The sequence below is a fragment of the Tympanuchus pallidicinctus genome, unplaced genomic scaffold (genome assembly GCF_026119805.1).
Source record: "Tympanuchus pallidicinctus isolate F22 unplaced genomic scaffold, pur_lepc_1.0 scaffold3, whole genome shotgun sequence".
In the NCBI taxonomy this organism is placed as follows: domain Eukaryota; kingdom Metazoa; phylum Chordata; class Aves; order Galliformes; family Phasianidae; genus Tympanuchus; species Tympanuchus pallidicinctus.
Genome location: NW_026294747.1, coordinates 80,373,509 through 80,394,635, shown reverse-complemented (window position 1 = coordinate 80,394,635; position 21,127 = coordinate 80,373,509). Strand labels below are relative to the sequence as shown.

Below are 21,127 nucleotides of genomic sequence, written 5' to 3'. Positions count from 1 at the left end.
TTTTCCATTTTAAGAAAAAAAGAATTCTAGAACTTTTCAGAATAAAAGCAAAAGGAAATAGTAAGTAATAGGCGTTCAGAAAGTGTCTATTTTTTTTTTTTTTTTAAAGCAGCAGGACTACAAAATTAGGGAGTTAAAAATGCAGTACGTATCATGTATTATAAACCTGTTACCTGAAATTGCTTGATAAGTCTAGTAATCAATGTCAAAGCAGGTAAAATCTTTAATATTCCAATAGTTACTGTTCTCCACAAAATTAAATGAAATAACTGGCATCCGTATGAGAATGTTTTATTAAAAATACATATCTTCTGTTTCACATAAAAAGAATCCACATTGTATGTAACACAACTTTAAAAATTGGACAGGAATCACTTGAAAAAAAAACCAACAAAGAAAAAAAACAGATTCCCATAAGCCAGAGCACCCAACCTTTGACTGCATGAGCTACAAATTAAAATCCTGTGTTCAAGACCCAGAGTGCCTGTCCAGGAAGGAGCAGCTGGCCAGAGGCTGGAGTGCCAATGGTTCCACAGCAGCTCTTCCCTGCCATAGAGAATTGCAGGACATGTGTCTGCTCCAAGCACCAGGAACGCTGTTCCTCCCCAGGCTTACTGCTGGGTACAGCAGTTACCTTAGCAAGAGACCCACTGGAGTGGCACTCAGCTCAAGCACTGCAGGTTGGCCACCCCTTCTGTAAACAAGGTGAAAAAGAGCACAGCACTTCGAGCTAACTTCACTTAGGATCCAGTGGCAACTCACATTAATAGCACTGTTAAAAGAGACTCAGCTGTGCATGAAGCAACAGCCTTTTTGATGAATATTACCTTAACTACGGCTTGCACTGGAATCCATTAACTTTTGGATTCCTGCTTTTCATAGAGCAGACTTTTGAAAAGACACAATTTACAAAGCAACAAGTTATCAGCTCAGGCAGCAGCAAATACTAATTGAAACTTTAATGCATATAAATCAAAGTTGGAATGCAAAAGAGTTGTTACAGATGTCTGCCATCTAAACTACACAGAACAAAACACAGGCTGCACTTGCTGTCCGAAGAAAGCATTGGCCTGCCAGGCTCTGAAGACATTGAAGATTTGGGTCCTTTTAAAGTCACTCACAGATGTACTCATCACCCCTCCAAAACAGTCACAATGCTTTATAAATTTAGGTGTAAAAAGCATTCCAGACACTGACAATAAACAGACATTTACTGGCCAACTCATAACTTAAGCAAGGCACAAAGAAGAAAAGACACTGGAGGAGGAAGCAAAGCGATGTGAAATCACAAAGCAGCAGTCCCTGCAGCAGCAACAATGCCTGTGGTTAGACAGCAAGAGTAACAGTAAAGCAAAGTTCCATTTCAAAGTAAAAAAAAAAAAGGTGACCTTGCATGGCATTATACATGTTCTAATCCCATACAAATAATGACCTGATTTAAAAAAATGATCCTTCATCTAACATAATATCTTGTAACAGAATATCTTCTTAAAGGATATAATGTTTGTGCAACTTCAGAGGCCTGTCTTTTTAAGGATTCTTTATCATCTACACTGATTCCTCAGACTGCTATTTCACCAAGCACACTGTCACCTTCTGGAAGGGCTTCGTAGCTCCACTGGCTGTGCTGGGAACTTACAACAGAGATCATCTTCCTCACTTGGTCCACTAGCTTCCGAGGCCTGCTGGTTTGCACAAAGAGATTCCTCTCACTACACTATCATTGGACAGACTGTAACACAACAAGATTTGCCCAGGGAAGCATTTGTTCACATTTCTATTATAAAGGAAATGAACTGATTTTCAAGACCTTACAGGAGTTCACAGAAATAGAAATAAAGATCTCTTACTTCATTCTAGCAAAACAAATTTCTTCTGAGATTAATGAAATTCAAATATCTGTTAACCTCCAGAACGCTGCCAATCAAAAGAACTTACCATACTGCCATGACATCTTAAAACCCAAACCTCAATTTGCCAAAATCTCAGCAAGTCAAACAACTGCCTTAACTGTAACAGTGCCCAATGCACTATCATCAAATTTCTGAGTAATTTCAAAGTCCATACTGAAAAGCTTTGATCCCGCAGATTTGGCCCACTCTGCATTCAAGGAGGTAAAAATGAGTTAAACATACCAGGTTGGGAATTTATAACCCTTCCTCATATTTGAAGCATCTAATAACTTGTGAGCTCACATCTTACAGAAAATAGGAACAGGACACTTTCTCCAGTTGGGATGTGGAAATGTAGGAAACAACTGGCTTTTAAAAATAGCTCAGTGGAAAGGTGTGGGAAAACAAGGCTGAAAAGGCAAAGTCTTAATCAGTAATTAAATAAGCTACAGCATGAAAGTCCTGCAACAACTGCAGACTATAAAGCTTCCTGTAAACAGCAGTGGTAAAAAATACAAGTAACAATGAGTTTGTGTATATGCACATTAAAAAATAAATAAATCTAGATTTAAAAATCTCTCCACAGGATCACAATTCCCTTCTTAGAGAGACATTGTTACAGCTTGTGTACAGCATTCTAAAACAATCTTTCACAGCCTTCAGAATTCTTCATGGTTTTCCTAATCCATCTGTAGTGACTGACATTTCTCCCCAGAACAGAATAATACTTTAAAGCATTTCAGATAGATTGTAAGCTTGTTTGACTTGCAAATCCATCTTTCAGGTCTTGAAGATGGCATCCAAATAAAACATTCAATCTTTTAAAGAAATTTTGTTTTAAATACAAGCCGTCTCTGTTTTAATCTCAAAACAGATCTAGAGAATTTACTAACTTCTTAAAAAAAGACTAGAAAAAAAAATTCACAGAAGTTTCTAGTCTCCAGTAATTCACCAATAGTTCTCACAGTTGAGAAGGACGTTATTAGCTAAATCACTTATTCCTTTCAAAAGCTACTTTGAAAATAAAAGGTAATTTGACTCTACTTTCTACCGCAGAAGATCACAAGCAGGTGGCTTTTTGTGTGTGCACTGCAAAACAGAGAGCAGTGCTACAGAACTGAATTATCCTGACAAATCCCCTTTTCCGTCACGCAATCTTAAAACACACGCGTCCAGATGAAAGCTCTGCAACCCATTTCTTAATCACCTTCCCGCTCCCACTAATAACACACTTCTGACTACGCTAGGTTATTTTCTCATCTCTAACAAGAAACTTAATGAAACTCCTATATCCATTCCCACTGTGTGCACCTGGATGATACACGGCTGCAAGGGTCCATGTACACAGCTCCTCTAATGGGATCAGAATTTAAAAACGGTTCATCAAAATAGCAAAGAGGTTCAAACCTGCTTTGATCTCAATAAGCAGAAGGATGAACAGATATGCAGGACGACCTGCACGAACAGATAATACTGTAGTGTCCTATCCCAGCATTAGCAGCAATTTTTGTGTGTAATGAGCTCAGAGGAAAAAGCGAAGAAACAAACAAACAAACAAAAATTACGAAGGCTGTTCAAGGAAGAACACATGAGAACAACAGAGATACTGATCTCAAGTCTCCATTGCACTGCATCTTGGGGAAAATGACCTTACAAATGATTATACCCAGTGCAAGGCAGTAGAGACAATCAAGCCTGCAATTTGCACGGTTTGAGTGAGCTCAAAAATTTGACTTCCAAGACTTTGTCCCTTTAAGATGTGTGTGTCACAACAGGAATGTCAATTTCCATGGCAGAGAGGCGAGAGCGTGCAGAATATGGCTGAGAGGCATAGCTGTGCATGCTGGGGGCATGTGAATAGAGGGGCTGCCAGAAGGGAGAAGGCAGGCTCTTACATGCACAATACCACAGAAATAAAAGAACAGAAGTGAAAAACAGACCACCAGCACTGGCAATGGCGATAAATACAGAGATGTCAAAGCTAAAGACAGGCTCGTATTTTCTGTTCAGATAGTTGTTGTAAAAAATGACCCAGATTGACGGAGTGAGACAAATTGCACATGCGAGGAGGAACAAGAGGCCAGCCACGAGGTGGCAGCCCGCACTGTTCACAAGGCATTTCGCCAGTTTGACGTTTGGCACGCTTGATACAAAGGCTGTGTTACACATGCCAATCATGCAGAGAAACAGAGCTGAGACAGCAGTGAACATACTCAGTGGAAGGGCAAACTGAAGAACGCGCAAATCCAGCTGATCAACCGCCGTGTACCACTGCGGGTCATATATCACACAGTCTCTGCTCCCATCAAAGCGAGCACACTTGATCCAGAGTCCAGTGTAAATGGTCACATTCCTCTCGTTCTTGTTGTACGTGTACAGTCTCATTTGCCTCCAGTTTGGAAGCAGAACTGCTGCAAGGAGTCCGGCCACTGATGCTGTGCCACTGAGGAAGGCCAGCACTGTTGCTGCATGAACATCCCTGCAGCCCATGCCTGCCCACAACACACGCCTCCTGCAATTAAACAGAAAAATAAAAAGTAAATCAGTAGGTTCAAGTTTGTTGATACAAAACTGATTACAGTTGACTTATGCTAGCTGAATCGAGTTGGTAGGCAGCAACAGTGGCACCTTTCTTGCTCCGTACACTTGGGTGGTGATAACACAACCGAGTCCCTGCATTAATGAGAGCACAGATTATTTCACAGCCCGTTATGATTGCTCAGCTGACAGAGTGCTAAATAAGTCTTCAAAACCAAAAAAGAGCACTTTAACATGCAATTCTATGCAACACTGAAGTGTGCGTCACTGTGTGGGCTTTTACAGAGGCTACCAGGAGGTCAGACACTGAGTTAGCTGATTTAAGAAGTTCACTTCATCTCAACTGGCAGCTCCCTCTCTGTACTCTAGATGCAATACCAGAGTGCATCTCAGTCCTACCACACTGCCACGTAACTGAAAGGGAACTGCTCAGTACCGGCATCATTAGGTGAGGCACGAATGCATACATGGGCAGTAACCCACAGTTTAGATGGGCCAAATTCAAAGCTGCAAGCTAGTGAAGAAAGTGCTGCTGAGTAATTTACTATGACGCTTTTTCAAAAGCAATTAAAAATTCTCCTACACAACCCCTGCTTTCCAAGCCCTGTTTCTGCCAGCCAGTCCTGCATTTTGGTTGAGTTCCTTATTTTTGAATGAAAGAATTCTGAGTGCTTCTCTTGGGGTAGGAAGGAAGAGATGTAGAAAACAGCTTATTTTCTAGTTGGAGGATATCAAGAAAAAGTGAATTTGTACGTATGTTATGCACAATTCCCCCAGCAGGGGAAACTTTTTTACAGCAACCATGTGAGCAGTAACAAATCCTTGGTTCAGACAGTAAAAAAAATATAGATTCAGTGTACTCACCAGTGGTGTATTCAAATCAAGAGAAACCTCAGAAGCTTTTAGAACCAGGAAAAAGCTGTTACTGGATCTAGAAAACAGAGCATGGAGAGTCAGCATTACATTTGTTTTATGCAATGCCAACAACAGTGTTTATACTGCAATTCACAAATATGAAACTCCAAATGTGTTTGCATTAATCCAACTCTTAGAATTTCCTCTTCCATTTAAAAAACAAAACCAAACTACTGGGTTTTTTTTGTCCTTCTCCCAAGGTTTTTCCCGAGGACTCCTTCTTATCTACCTGTCTCTGTTTGAGAAACAGATAAGAAAGGTGGAAAACAACTACTTTTCTATGGATGTTTTAAAATTCAGGGATGCTCACCAAAAAATCCATATAGTTACACAGAATCAGGTTAGGTTCCCGGCTCCACTTTCAAAACAGGGAGGAAAAGATGAATCATTTTTCATGTCAAAGAACAAAAGAGAGTCTGAATTGTTTATTCTTGTGGGTCTCTTTTCCTTCCTCTACACACAAAGGTTTGAAGGAAAAGGGAAAAAGGCAGGAAACACTGGTGATGGCTTTTTAGTACCTGCCCAGCACTGTCCTGAGAAAGAAACCCCACCTCAATTATCTTTTCACCCACATGTGGGAACAGCAACACTGAGTTCCAAAACCAGCTCTGCAGGTCCTAGTAGGAGAATCACTTCCATGCTAGGTAGGTAGGGTGTCAGATCTACAAGCATGTTATTGTGCAACTTCAAGGACCTGAAGGTGGGTTTGCTGTGCCAGCACGCACAGAGACATGAAGTTCACTTTAAATCACCTACGTCAAAACCTGAAATATAACATTCATACAGACGTGGTCTCCTGGGGTGAAGCACCAAAGAAACTTCTATCAGACCATATAGGCAAGAAAGGCTTTACAGCATTTACTCAATTTTACCCCATTTTTTTTCATTAAATAAGGAAATAAACTTCCAATGCCAAAATCCTCCAATCTGAATGCTATTGTATATGAGACACTAAGGGCAGATAGGGCCAATTCAGGCATGCACTGGACTCCAGCTAACACGCTAAACAACCACAGCTGCAGAGGCTGAATGTTGCAATTGCACAAACTACTCTGGCAGAGTGCAGAGGTCAACATCACCACGTTCTGCTCCACCAGAGCAAAAGTACAGTTTGTTAATTTTTTCTCCTTGAGTTCAGGACTCAAAAAAATAAAATACAAAAAGTATTACTGAACAGGTGGAGTATTTCTGAGCAGCTTTCAAGGTTTCTGAGCACTGTGCTATAACGTAAGCTAAGACAAACATGCAGATCTCCCTCTGGAGGTTCACACCCTCAAAAGCATCAGCCAGTGCTCACGAACAACCATAATTAAGTAGAAAATTAAGAGCCCGGCCCCTCCCATTACCAGATGGATACCTGTGGTCACCAGCTGTTGAAATGCACACATATAGCACAGGCATGGAACGTCACGGAACACCCACCTCAGCAAGACCTCCATTTCTGCAAACACAGAGTTCCTCCCCTTCTCTGTCACAATTCAGGACACCCGTGTTCTCCCTTCTCCCTCCTGGCGGTGTTGAACAACCACCAACCTCAGGCACCAGCCCAAGGGAAGAAAGCTGCTTTGGCCAGGGCAGGTGAGGCCCTTTTCTGCCTTAAATGTCAGACTCCAGGTTCTCACAGCCAACGCACCTCACAGCTCTCGTAACTGATTCGTAAGAACTACCAATCCCAGTGCCCCTCAGGGACGGATTTCACTACAGCTCCTGTTGCGAAGATCCATGTCTAAGGCACTAGAGCTGTGGCTTGCTGACCAGGAGGAGGAGCCCTGAGCAGCCCCGTTTCTCCATAACTAGAAGCGGCCGATACAAAGTAACTGCTGCCAGTCAACGCTTTTTTTCTAAAAATCTCTCGGTTCCAAGTTCCACGAGCACCCCGTTAAAAATTAAACCCTGACGCAACAGACCGGACGCAGCATCCTCAGCTAAGGCACGGGGAGCTTTAAGAAAGCCGACGGCGCCGGGTTGCGTCGACCGGACGGCGCCTGCAGCGCAGCGCCCGCAGCCCGGCCGCACGGCGCCCACCCCGCAGCCCGGCCCACGCGGCTCGTCCGAGCCGCCTCCGCCTCCCGGCCGCTCACCTGGACGTCAGGGCGCGGGACCGCGCAGAACGGGCATCGTAGCCGAGCTCCTCCCTCCGGAGCGGTCTCTTTCCTCTTCCCCTCGCGGGAGGCCCGTCGCACTGCGGGATTGCAGTCCGGCGCCGCCGCAGTGCCGGCCCCGAGCCCTGCCCGCGACTACAGCTCCCAGCGACCCCCCAGGGCGGGATCCTCCCCCTAGGGCGGTGCCCGGCCCGCCTGCCGCCGTCCTGCGCGGCACTACCGTAAAACGAGGAAGATAATCGAGCTGCTAACGATTGGTAGGAATAAAGTTAGCCCTCTTCACAGCGACTGCTTTATCAAGGTTCAGAAGGGCAGGATTGCACTGGTACGCTCACAGAAACTAGAATTAAGTTGAGAAGCACGTGATTTACAATAAGACGTGAATTCCGTCTTATTGTAATTGCAATCAGTAAAAGACATCTCGTACAACAAACGACTTTTATTTTAACATTTTACCTTTTAAATGTGCCGCTTGTAAAATCCAATCCCCAAAACACGGGGCTCTGCTGAAAAGCAGCCTTCATTTTCTCCACCACACCTCCACAAAAGGGAGAACTGCCAAATTAGGTTTGGGAATATAGGATCAGGGTTTACGTAATGAAGAAAAGTACAGCAGGCACCAGCAGGTGTGGAAAACAAACCAGCAGGCATCAGCCTTGCTTTTCCATGCTCCTACATGTTGCTTTCTTGTGACTGACTACTTATTTCTGTTCTCCTTTAGGTCTTTAAAACTAACAAAAACCTACCATCTGTCAGAGCAGCAGTACCAGTTCACCTCTGAAGCAATGGAACCTGGAAAATTCCTCCATCAGAGATTTCCCCAGGTGCCTCTGAGATTCATGACAAAAGGTACAAGTAGTTCAAGTTGCTCCTTTGCTACCTCCATAGGTTTTATTTCTTCTGTTCATCCGTGTGTGGCAAACAATATTTCAGGGTTCATCAGTTGTTAGGCAATGCTTTGAGCTGCACTTTGTTCTCTGCTTTGTTCAGTCAGTAGTCAGCACAAATCTGAAAACCTGCTCTGCTCAGCACTGCACTCTACCTAAGCACCAAAAGGAACTGAGGCAATGCAGTAGAGAACTGGGCAGTGATACTAGAGGGAACAAAAATAAAAAGGAAGGTCCATGTAGCAATGAGTTCACAAACATACAAAAATATATTAAAATCTAGTCAAGAATGCTAGCCTTTATTCATTTGTTCTCCTGAACTGTGTAAAAGTGATAGTTTCTTTTTCCGATATTCTTCATTCTCCTGCTCTGCTTCCTCATCTAGTGATCTTCTTATGCATGCTTTTAGTTCCTCAACTCCTTCTCCAGTATATGCAGATATAGGAATTATATCTCTGAAATCAATTGTGTTCTCAGGAATCGCTTCTTCCTCTAGTAAGTGTAAGAAGTCTGAAACATAACAGTTCAAGAGTTAGGAAAAGCTGATACACTGAATCACTACAAAGCCCATTGCATTTAGAAAATAAGACTTTCATCAGTTACAGTAGAAAAACATAACTGGAACTAGTGTAAGAGTACTGTTTGCTTAATTCATCTTAAAAAAAGCTGTCTCACAAGACGAGCACTAACAGAGCTCTTGCATTATCACATACCAACCCCCACATGGGCCATCGTACAAAGATGTGTACAAAGAAATCCCAAGCTGTAGAATATGCAAGATGTGTGTAAGAATCAGGAAAGCTTAAAACCATCCTTCAGGAAATAGAAAGGAATTCACTGCAATGTAACAGCAAAATGGTCAAAAGCCTACACAGAGCTGCCCAGAATCTTCACGCGCCTTGGTCAAAGCCATGTGATAAACTGTACATCTATCAGTGTCTCTAAGGGGATCCTGAAAGGTCACCACTTGGTACTCATGATACCTAAACTGGAAATTACAATTAACTCTCCCATAGCTGGGCAAAGTCTTTCAGGATCTCTATTTTAACAGCAAAGCCAGCAATAAAGGTACACAGAAACAGAGATCATCTATGTACAGAAATTTGTTTTAAAACATATACAATCTGTGATTCTGTGAAATAACAAGTTTAATAGCCAATTTCCATTAAATTTCAAACAACAACTTGCCAATGCAGTGTTACTCCAATCTTATTAGATCCGTTAAAGATAACTGTTGGAAGTTAATTTACCTTCAGGATTCTGTAATTGTTTCATAAGTTCATTCAGGTTATCTTTTGCACACGGCAAATCCATTTTATTAATGGCAAGCAGTGCAGGCTTTGTCAGAAGTTCTTCATTGTACAGCTCCAATTCCTTAAAAGACAAATACATTTGCCTGAATGAGTATTGGTAGCTTAAAAAGTGCTGCTTCAATTTTACGTATACTCATTTACTTAGTTGTCTAAACAGATTCAACGTCTAGGCAGCTGTAAGGGTTACTCAGGGACTCAAAAGCAGATGTATTAAAAGAGCCTGATACAAGGAAATGTTCAAACTTTCAGTGATCTTTTGTACTACACAGATAATTCAGGTAAACAGGCTGGATAATTCTGAAACATTCCCTATAAAGGAATGACGGCTTTCTTTTTATTTTTCTGTTCATAAAAAAAATTATGTCTATGAAACATAAGGAAATTCTTGGGACAGGTTTCTGATTCTAAGGATTTTAGGCACAGATAGTGATTTATACCAGGAAAAAAAACATAAGCATGACACACCTAAAGGTAAACAAAGCAACAAGCTGGAATTCTGAAGACCCATCATCTACAGCTGTAGAACAACTGAGAAAACTGCTAAACTTACACAATATAAGCTGCATCATTTCAATCAGAAGCAATGATAAAAAACAGAAAGAATGAACGTCTGCAAAGCTGAGGCCTGTTGTTTCATCTCTATTAGGCTATACAGTAAGGGTGTTAAGGCAGAGATTTAACTACGCTCACATATTCCTACTTCCAGAAGGCTAATGCTTTGGAGAACTGAAAAAGCTGCATCTTTTCACCTTCACTCGACCATGACAAAGATCATGACAGATCAATGATGGAGCTGTTAAGCTCAAAGTAAAGCACTTTCATCAGACAGTTAAAGATTTTATCACTTATGAGAATGCTAAGCTTTTTAATTGAGCCTTGTATTATAAGCCTAGAAAACACATGAAATTTAAAATTTCTTCATTAAAACTAATGCTTTCTTGGCTCAATGCACAACTACAACTGACAGGATGATAAGAAGTTACCTTAGTTAGAAGCAATACAGTTTCAAAGGCTGTTCTGAATTGAGTCTTATTAGAGAGCTGAAACCCAGCGATATCAACCTGAAAAAGTTACAAGAAACAAAACAAAACACAACAGCTTAGCATTATGAAATTATGCTACAATATCAAGGCTCTCTCCAATAGCTACTCTGTGGTACAACCTCTGTGAACATGTCCTCATTCCTGGGCAAATAACAGAGGGAAACTACACTCCAAAGAAAAATCACAGGCACTGGAAGCACAAACGAGTTGGGTCTGGGAGGATGGTTCTCAAAGCCCAGATTTTCAAACCCTTCCTTATGGGAAGACTGGGGCGAGGGGATTAAAAAAAAAAAAAAAAAAGAAGAAATTACCCACTAGCCTTAATTATTACTGGAACACTTCACAGCTCTAAATTAATTGTCAGGTTTTAATAATAAATTCTGCTTAAGGATTTAATGTAGCATCAGACAGTTGTTTATGCTCCCTATTCTAATAACAAAATAATAGCTATATTTATTATAAAGTATCCAAGTTACAAATGATTTCTGAAATTCCAACTATACTGTAATTAAGATGCATTGTATTTACTACCGTCTTTGATTTCAATGTGCTGTGTATTTTATTCAACTTACAACTAAGAGGAGGTGTTTGGTTCTTTCCACATGTTTGAGAAATTTGTGTCCCCTCCCCTTGTTCTTATGTGCACCTTCAATCAGTCCCGGGAGATCAGCTACTAAAATCTAGGAAAACGAAAGTTTCAAATAAAAGATTTCCAATATGCACAAGTGATTTTAAACTATTCATGTCTACTACAACTTTATATAAACAAAATAATCCAGACAAAAACCACAAAGAATATCTACTGTGAAAGGCTCCTTTTACAGATACGTACTCCTTGGAATTGTGTGGGGGATCAGTTCTCTGGCATAACACATTGGTTTTTCTCCATACATCAAAAACCCATCATCAGAAGCAGACTGAAACAACGCTACTATTCCACAGTCATCCTGCTCCTCATGTTCCCCCTCTGTTTATTTATAACTGTCTAAAAAGCAGAGGCATAAAAATGTCTCTGCAACATTTACCTAAGAGTAAAACACATTCTAGGAACTGGGAAAATTGGGCTATCAAGTACATACAGAATTCAAACTGTCACCAGAAAAGAAAATGAAGTCTGCTCCTCGTAGCTACAGAAAAATTGTAATGTCAAATACAAACTCACTTAGCACTGCTCCCCTGAACATGAGAAGCTGCAAGTATTTATCTTCTGCTCTTCAGCTGAAATGAGATGTTTATTAGTATACCAGCTGCCAACCAGAGCCCAGCAAGAACTGCCAAAATGAACAGGTCTCTGCTGCTTGGGAGGGCTATGTACAGCTGTAAAGGAGAGCTAAGACAGACTAATAAAGAGCAGAATATTAAAAAACCCCACAGCTACCCATTAACCCACAGGAAGCCAAGACAGAAGAGGGCAGAAGTTATGGCTCGCACCTATCTGACAGCCATTTGGACAGCAGCTGGATTCAGTTAAACAGGGTTCAAAGCCAGCACACAATAAAATTTCAGCATGCAACCCACCTTCTGCTATGAGTTGCGCTCTCCCTTACCAGTCCCACTAACTTTTTAACCGTTACCCATTTCCCAAGCACTTCAAATGCCTTGCTTCAGAATTTTCCATCTACAGGGATGTGAGATACAGGTGGGTGAACTGCTGACTTGGAAGTAGAAATAGGGAGAGAATAACTACTGGGTTGGAATATAAAACCACCCACCTCCTGACGTTTGGTTTCATGACTTGAGTTGTATTCCAAAGAATATTTTTATAGAGCTCAACAAAACTCAGATTCTCTCAAAACAGCACTTGCTTCAGGTATTCTGGTACAATACGTGAAAGATTCTGACAGCTTTCATGACCTGGTGCTATGAGCTGAACCCCAAGCTCATACTCTCTACATTTGCACCACTGTTATCAAGACTCTTTTGCAAGTAGTACATAACTCAGGTGGCCTTTACTTTTTTTTGTAATGTACTAAAATAAAACACAGTGCTACATATTTCTTTAGAAACCTCGATGTTCTCTTCTAGGAAAATAAAAAGATACAGTGAACTGGCCTCCCCTGAACGATACAGGACAGCCACCTCACACACTGCTCTTAGTTGCTCCCGCTGTTTTGTTTTCAGCAGTTGCAATACTGCGAGCCAAATTACTTCCTCCCACTCACAGATGCTCAGTGCAATCAGTCACTAGTTCCCTTGATTTTAGAAAAGAGGTATGTTGTACATATAGCTTTTATATAGCACTCAGCACTGATGTTTAAAAGCCACAAAATGCAGAATCAGCCAAGATGTAAAGGTCATTGGAAATGATAAACCAGCTGCAGAAAAGAATGTCAGTACGAGTAGCTCTCCTGCTGGAACATAACACTCCAGTAAAAGCAAGAGTTCCTGAGTTCATAGCAGGTAGTTTTTCAAAGGCTACAATATAAACTTATTATTTGCAACACAGTTTTCTAGGATGTTACCCATAACAAGCAGATAAAATGAATGAACAAAAAGTTTCCTTTAGCTGTTTGAATCTAGGAGTAGTAGAGAACGGCCCACTTCAAAGGAGGTAACAAAACCTTCCCAGAAAGCTGCAGTTCATATGTTGCATAGACTGATGGGTTTGTCTCAACTTGAATACAAATTGACTGAAAACCTGCATGTTTTTAAAAGCCTGGCAAATTAAATCTCCTTCCTTTAGCACAATAATGCTGAAGGCTGGTAAATGAAAATTTCAAGTATCAGCTACCAAATCCCCTAAGATTATTGCTTCTGAAGGGGGAAAGAGGAGTTTGCCTTTTCACATCTGAAGGGTAAGCTTTTCCAATTAACTCATGTGAAGACCTTTTATGCATTTGTCTTTTATCTTTGAAGTGCTGATCTCAGTACCTCCTGCGTCATACAGACACTTAGAAACAAAGCTACATCAAAGATTTAAGCTTGAGGAACAAAAATGTTTACTTAGCCCTATATGGTCCAACTCTGTACCAAAATGTGCTAGTAAGAACCTTATTTTGCATTGGTATTCCTCTCCAATGTTTGAATCCTCAGAAAGCATTCAGAGCACCCCAGAATTACCTGAAGATGCCAGGTAAAATTGGGATCACAAAAAGCGAGGCAGTCTGCAGCTACCACAAGGGAAAGTGGACCCAGCTACCCCTTAAGGATCACACTATTCTGGCTGTTCATGCAGTCACTCTCACTTCATTTTAATTTTGCTTTTTATTTAGAGAAAAGAAGTTAATCCAGAAAGGCAGAACAAGAAGTTATAGTAACTGTATTCCACTTCATTCACTACTATGGATCTGCAGCTGCTGGATAAAGTAGCTCCTATTAAAATTAATTCTGAGAATAACTCATTCATCCCTGAGTCATCCCCACATAGTCAAAATGTGCCTTTTGTGAATAAAATAGCAAGTAATTTTTTGAAACATTTGATCAGCTCCTAAACTTAACAGGAGTAAGCTAGGACACAGCAATCTCACTCCCAAACACAAACTCACAACTTTGAGATTATAACGCAGGATTAAAATCACAGAAAAAAGGCAGAGGAAAATGAGAAGCCATTTATTAAAGTGACTTCAGACCAATTCAGCATGCACTGCACTTGACTATAGAGCCATCTTATTACTGGTTTTTTTTGTTGTTGTTGTTGTTTAAGATTTTCTCCACAACCTCCCTTTAACCCATGTAATTGTCTTATGTATATAGATATATCCAGAAAACTCTACAAGTTAAGTTTCCATTTCTTTTTGAAATGCTGTTAAGGAACATAAATAACCATTACACACAACTTAAACAACCAGAACAAACCTTCATACCAACCTGTTTAAAATCTTCATACATGATCTTTCCTAGCTCAGGCTGTATTGTTGTAACTATGACAAGAGGGAAAAAGAGGAGGGGAAAGACACAAAACTTTTAATTACTAAAAAAAAGTTAACATTCAAAAATATTCAAAAGTTGCACAACTTTCTGACTTTAGATTTACATGATACAAGTGTTCAGCAGCAGAAAGGGCAAGCAGAATAAATGGAAAAGGAATATAGAGGAAAAAAAACAAAATTGGAGAACTCTGTAACTCAGTGGTTCATCAGATCTTGGCACTGTATGCAGTATTGATCCTCCCAGACCAAAGAGGGAATAGAGGAGTCAGAAATTGTTAGACTCAAAATGGTTATTCAGAGCATGGAATGGCTGTCAAATTAGGAAATAGGAGAGAGCTAGAATTCTTCTTTAAAAAGACTGTAGAGAATCAGGAGCTACACGAGCAGGTCAGTAGAAATTACCAGAACTCAAATCCTTGCACATCTCTTCTGTAAACATTTGGTGCCATCATTACAAAATATGTGGCAGCCAACTCAGAACACATAAAAAAAGGGGGAGGTGTTCTTCAAAGATGCAGTTAAAACTTCATTACCCCTTGCCAAAGGCACACGGTTACTCAAAACAGTCACTGATGGACAGACCAGACAACTCACTGAGAATTATTAAACATGCATAAATTGGAAGTCCCTACATCACAAATGTGAGCTCACACAGGGGAAGTATCCAAAGCATTTATTATGTACTTCTCTGCAATCATCTGCTTTTGGTTCCATTCAGAAGGCTGCTAACATCTTCAATGTTGCATGGGTATCACTTGTGTTTTCACCTATAGTACTTCTGTACTCTTAATTATCAGAAACATGAAGATCATTTTAGGACACGCAGCATGTCCCAGGAAAACACAGGCTCTGTAGTCATGCTATTGTTAATGCTCGGTATAACAGTAGCTTACTCAAGAGTAACTTTAAAACAGAATTTTTGGAGATGGAGAGACAGAGTAATGGAGATCAGACTGACCAGAAGGATCAGCGTGGTGGTTTTTTATTGTTCCATTTAATTACTTGCAGAACTGATGATGATGCAAAGGCCTGAATTTTTTTTTATCAGCATATCCAGAACTGAAGTCTGGAAGAAAGGGAAGGAGGGCAAACATCCATAGTCTTCATATGTGAATCTACTATAGTTATTTCAAAGTGCTATTTTTCATTCAGTTTGTTTTGCAAGTCATCTGCTTAATTAAGTAACTTTGACTAGCCTCCAATTACTTTCCTCACTAATGTCAAACACAAAACCATCACATGGACCTCTCCTCATGCACGAACCCCTCCATGTGATTACTGGATGTTTCTGTAGATTTCAACACATATCTGTTTAACACACAGCATCTGAAGAGACAGTGGGTGAGGACAACATCTTTTCACAGGTAGAACTCTGGAAAAATAATCTAGGCAAAATACAGGCAGCAGTAGCACAGCACAGCAAATTACTTTTTAATTAAAGAATGTTCAGATGGCTAATCCTTAGAAAGGATAATAATAGTGTATCTTTCAGTAGATACTCAAAACTGAAGTCTTACTCTGTTGCAAGAACAGGTGGTAGCTATTTCCAAAGATGCTTATGCAAAAGAACACGATGCTGCATATTCAGTAGAGTGAGGGCACTGGTCTCAAAGGAAACAAAAAGGGATGAGACTAAAGTAAATCGACCTCGCATTAATAGCTTCAAGCACTACGGATGTGTACATGTGAACAACTGAGGATGTAAAAGGAACTAGTTACTGAAATGGAAAGCTATTTCTAAAGGTATTTGGTATAATTCATAATCTGTGCAACATATTTAGCAAGCAACATGGTTATCTCCTATTTTTTATTATAAACTTGTAAACCTTTATTATAAACCTTCTTCTCATGAGTATTACAGCATTAAAGATAAGAGTGTGAACTTACATGCATAATTTGCAATCTCAGGTTTGGCCTGAGAAATCTTGCTTAGCAATGATGATTTTCCTGCATTTGGAAACCTAGAGGGAAAGTCAGAATTTATACAGTGAATAAACACATGTGATTCTTGTATATTTTATTACCCAACATACTGTATTACTTAGTTAAACTCAATGCTATAGATTAATTCACGACCTTTTAACACCTTTTTTAAACAGTTACTTTCTTTTTTTTTTAAAACTAAACTTGAATCTTTTTGTTTTTTTTTTTAATAAATTTGTTGATGCATTCCAGGGCTGCAGGAAGTATGTGAGGCATCTGCATAGATTTTTAAGGTAACAAAGTCGTACGAGTGATCCTGAAATTACCACTGCTTAGCCAAGAAAAGAGAGAGCTCCAGGATCTCATCAGCATAAATACCTGAGAGGAAGGTGCCAAGAGAGAGAACACAGCTCTTTTCAGAGTCAGGAAAGAGGCAGTGGGCACAAAGTGGAACACAGGAGACTGAACACTAGGCAGCACCTCCGTGCTCTGCAGGTGACAGAGCAGTGGCACAGGCTGTGTAGAGGCTGTGGGGCCTCCTCCTTAATCACCTGGATGTGATGACCTGCTATGGGTGGCCCTGCTCATTTTAAAGAATTGTCTGAGCTGTAAAGGCCACAACAATTTTGATCCCTGTCAAACGTTAAGTTGTAGTCAGAGTCTGTAAGTTTTCTTATAGCAACCTGCTCCACACAGGAGACCACACAAGACTTATATTCCACCCAAGATCAGTTACTCAGCACAGTGCTTCACTGCAACAGGGATTGAAGAAAATGGAGTCTGCTTGCAAATGATTATTAGTCACAAAGGCGTGGCTACCTCAGAATACATAAAACTCTGTAGTTTTTGTAGCCATACAAAAAACTCTGTAGTCTCCACATAAAGACATGCAATCATAACCTGTTTGCAAGTACAATTAATACAAAAAATAAGACTAATATTAAATTAAGGGGCTTTATGGAGGGGCAGTTATGATAGGCTTGTAAAGGCTTTCCTCAAAAAGATCAGAGACACAAAGACTCTGTTAGAACAGAAAATTATTCAGGGTAATTTTAATGCTCTCTGATATTGAGAAGTGCCTTAAAGACAGCCTGGAAAGTTACTCTGGTCATCTCCTCAAGCATGTATTTTGCTTCCACTGAAGCACAATATCCTCTTTGAAGTTTAAATTGCAACCTACACTATCCATCACAATCTGCACCAAACTTGAGGCCCCTTCTAATGCCTAGATGCTTTCAGACCTGATTTAATAGCACACCACTTACAAATCTACTGAAGTACAAGTAACAAACTCTACAAGATCAAAGTACAATCACAAATTATCAGAGATTGATTTATACTCTCAACAAGAAAATAATCATCTCCTCAAATTAAATGATATTTATGTAATGAGTTTTAAAGTGAAACCGTCAGATAAAACATAGGCTAAAATGTAAGGTTAAAGAAGCACCACAGAACTCCTATATTTTACACAACTCTAAAACCAAAATATTCTGTATAACATAATTACTGGAGATTACTTGAAAATGATGTAACTAATATTTCTGTTATTATCAGGGCTACTGAACTATTTCTAATAAATGAAAAAAAAAAAATCCAGCTGTATTTAGGGCTCCATTCTGTGAGGGAATATATAAACTAAAGTACTTCAGCTTAAAACCAGTTGCTTTTACTTTACAATGTTTACTGATTTTTTTTTTTATGAATAAGGACTAAAAGGGAAAAATAATGCCAAGCAGACCGATCCTTACACAACTGTGGTTTGTTAAAAGCTCTGTCCAAATAAATGTTTACCTGTGTTGTTAATAAGCAGCAACATTGAAAAGCACCAGTCCAAAAGAAATACAAACCCTACTGTTCTAGCTTGTAATTTTTTCCTTCCCACATTGCATCCAGTTTATTGGGAGAGTGGGCTATGTAGCCTTCGATATTTTCTTTAAGACTATCTACTGAAAGGATCCACTTATGCCAGTATCATACAGTGGAAGAACCAATATGGATACTGCTCTTGGCTTTGTTTGATACCTGCCACTTAAACTACAAACCTTCGCTAACAGTATTTTGAAAATCATTGCAGTTGCTGAATTCATGTTAAACTGATGACCACGATTAACAAAGCATAACCAACGTTTTCTGAATTTTAGAATTAATTTTAATAGGCTTTAAGTGCTTATTTTCACAGACTTGAAGTAATTGAAGTGGCAAAGTTACAACAACACTCAAACTCCACCTCCATAATTTCTTTCAGATCCCTTTAGAAATTTAGTGCTTTAATTTTTGATGTCAGTTCTCAAACCACAACACAGAACTGCAGTACTTACCCAACTAAGCCCACGTCGGCTATAAGTTTCAAATCAAGATGAACAATTCGCCTCTGACCTTTGCAAGGCAAGAAGTTTGTGGCCAAAGTGCCACCAAGACCTCCCCGAGCTGCCAGGAATCTCTCTCCTGCTCCATTAAGTTCTCCTGAAAATAAATCAGTTAGTGAAAAAGCATAACTTCCTGCAATGGTTCAGGTGTGATTTCCCATTTCAATGAAGAAAGAATCTTCCATGCTATTTTATAAAGAGGCATCTCTACTGATGCCCTTCCTGGTTATCAGTAAGTACTACTTTTTTTTTTTTTTCTTTTTTTTTTTTTTTAAATAATGAACATTTTAGATAACCTGAAATACTGACACTCAGCAAGGATCTTTATTTTTCTAAGCTATGTCATAATTCAGTAAAGTCAGTGGGACGCTTCACTGAGCTTAAGGACACATCATTAATCCAATAATAGACCATTATGGCTTCCAGCCACAGGGAATTGTTGCAACAAATGTTCTGCTGCATACAGCGCTACAAATTAACTATCACTAATTTCTGGAAGGGGCCTCTGCCTGTCCAGCATTTTCTAAGTATAATTTTTGTCAATTTCTGTCTGGCCAACAACAATAACAAAAAAAAGCAAACACCACATATTTTGGGATATGTGTAGCATTAGAAGTCTACAAAATGTCGAGAAATATTGATAAATGAACATTATATACTAGGATATATTAAATGAAAGCACAAGTTCTTACCAATCTTCTTCCCATCATCATCAAGAACTGAAATTCCTGGTGGCACATGCACTTCACAGTCCTTCCCTTTTTCACCTTTCAGTGCTTTAAGGCTGGGAGACATTAAGCCAGGCTCAGTAACTTAAACGCTTTGCTATGCGGGAAGGACAGATGCTAACAACCAAACGAACCTGCTGTTGGCTCCTGTTCCAGCCACAAATCGCTTCTTTGGGAACCTTGCCTTCACGCTCTTTAGGGTCGATCTTTCCTGGGCAACGAACCAGACATCGCCACCTCTCCCTCCTTCCCCGCCCAGGCGAGGATAACCCATTCCACCTGTCCCTCCTCTCACATACAGCCGCAAATCATCGATGAAGTTTCCATACTAAGAAGGCACAAAGCTTCGCATCAGCACTTCATTCTGTTTAGCTTTCATTTTAGAGCCACTAGATAAAGCCTGGATAAAATGCCTCACGTAGCTCTTTTTTCTGGCAATGAAGTTCTGAAAGCAGACACAGAGTAGAATCACAGAATCCCTAAGGCTGAGAAGCTCTCTGAATGACCCGGTCCAACCTCCAACCCATCCCTCCACACCACACCCACAAGCTCTCCGCGCAGCCCTCCCGGACACCGAGCGGTGCGAGCAACGGCCGCCACGTCCTTCTCAGCAATGGGCAGCGCTCAGGCCGGGCCACGGGCACAAAGCCCTCGCAGGGCCGGAGCCCCAGGCGTGCAGGACGGCGAGGCCTCAGGGGTGAAAGCGGCCACGGCAGCCACGCGGAGGGCCGCGCAGCCGCTAGGGCCGCCCCGCCCGCGGCCGCCCCGCACTGACCCTCCGCAGCGCCGCTCCTCCACACCGCACCATGCTGCAGGCCACCGCCTCCCCGCAGGCCCGGCGTGCGGCAGTAGAGGTTCGGCTCAACCCCCAGCAGCCGCCATCGCCGCGGCGGCGCGGTGAAGTGGGGCTGCGGTACGCATGCGCGGCCCTTCCCGCCTCGGGGATGCCTCCCTGCGGCTCCTACCTGTTACGTGAAGAGAAGAGCGGGTTACGAATGTGTGTTGTGCCACCTATGCTGCTATCAGCCCAAAGGAACGTTCACCCAACGCCCAGGGTGCGACCCACCGTCATCCGAAATCTAGAAAGAAAACTCTCCAACTGCAACGTGGTGATCGAAGTCGGCATGCCTTTATTCCTCACAGCAGCACCCGGTGACACGACAAGCAAGCACACCCCCTCAGATTCAGGTTCTGCATTCAAACAGTTAAGACATATATATGCAGTACTTTTGCATACACATTCTTTTTCAAGGACTGGCTAATATATGCTAATGTCCCTCTGGGCGTGCTCACTAACATCTAGGATGGTCAAGTGCCCACCTGTTTCTTCCCCATTTTCTGCCATCAGCTTCGTCACAGAGACCTTTGGCTGATTTTCAACCGCTTTTCTTCAATTTGGAAAATCTCCATTGCTTATTATGCCATGGTGAGCAACATTTAGAGTGATATAGGTGGAATCCAAGGAAGATGTCCTTGCACCTTCTCGGTGTAGAAGATGGAAGTGTTCTCTTACGACTCCTGTGCTTCTTGTGAGGCAAAATCATTGAG

General features: G+C 40.9%; 2 protein-coding genes across 5 annotated transcripts; both read right to left on the bottom strand.

Moving 5' to 3' along the window:
• Nucleotides 1-275: 275 nt before the first annotated feature.
• Nucleotides 276-7,593, bottom strand: CLDN12 (claudin 12). 3 transcript variants are annotated; one of them, XM_052696734.1, is made up of 3 exons: nt 7,427-7,593; nt 5,295-5,361; nt 276-4,404 (listed from the first exon to the last, which is right to left on the bottom strand). In XM_052696734.1, exon 3 carries the CDS (start codon nt 4,380-4,382, stop codon nt 3,645-3,647), a length of 738 nt encoding a protein of 245 aa, XP_052552694.1. In that variant the 5' UTR covers nt 4,383-4,404; nt 5,295-5,361; nt 7,427-7,593; the 3' UTR covers nt 276-3,644. The 3 variants fall into 3 exon arrangements, with proteins under 3 accessions (XP_052552694.1, XP_052552696.1, XP_052552695.1); XM_052696736.1 differs by lacking the exon at nt 7,427-7,593 and adding an exon at nt 6,979-7,285; XM_052696735.1 differs by lacking the exon at nt 7,427-7,593 and adding an exon at nt 6,768-6,972.
• A 278-nt stretch (nt 7,594-7,871) lies between these two features.
• GTPBP10 (GTP binding protein 10) lies at nt 7,872-20,494 on the bottom strand. Of its 2 annotated transcripts, none has more exons than XM_052696733.1 (10): nt 20,355-20,494; nt 19,714-19,907; nt 19,544-19,635; nt 18,804-18,948; nt 16,447-16,520; nt 14,498-14,550; nt 11,263-11,370; nt 10,631-10,708; nt 9,585-9,708; nt 7,872-8,844 (listed from the first exon to the last, which is right to left on the bottom strand). In XM_052696733.1, the coding sequence occupies exons 1-10, from the start codon at nt 20,385-20,387 to the stop codon at nt 8,627-8,629; spliced, it is 1,119 nt and encodes a 372-aa protein (XP_052552693.1). In that variant the 5' UTR covers nt 20,388-20,494; the 3' UTR covers nt 7,872-8,626. The 2 variants fall into 2 exon arrangements, with proteins under 2 accessions (XP_052552693.1, XP_052552691.1); XM_052696731.1 differs by having other exon boundaries at nt 19,714-20,024; nt 20,355-20,470.
• Nucleotides 20,495-21,127: the final 633 nt, after the last annotated feature.

Coding starts and splice junctions, on each gene's coding strand:
- CLDN12 (XM_052696734.1), bottom strand. CDS start 4,382: ATGGGCTGCAGGGATGTTCATGCAGCAACAGTGCTGGCCTTCCTCAGT.
- GTPBP10 (XM_052696733.1), bottom strand. CDS start 20,387: ATGGTGCGGTGTGGAGGAGCGGCGCTGCGGAGG. Junction 10,709..11,262: donor CCAAACACCTCCTCTTAGTT/GTAAGTTGAATA, acceptor TAACTTTTTCAG/GTTGATATCGCTGGGTTTCA. Junction 9,709..10,630: donor CTGTATTGCTTCTAACTAAG/GTAACTTCTTAT, acceptor TTGTCTTTTAAG/GAATTGGAGCTGTACAATGA.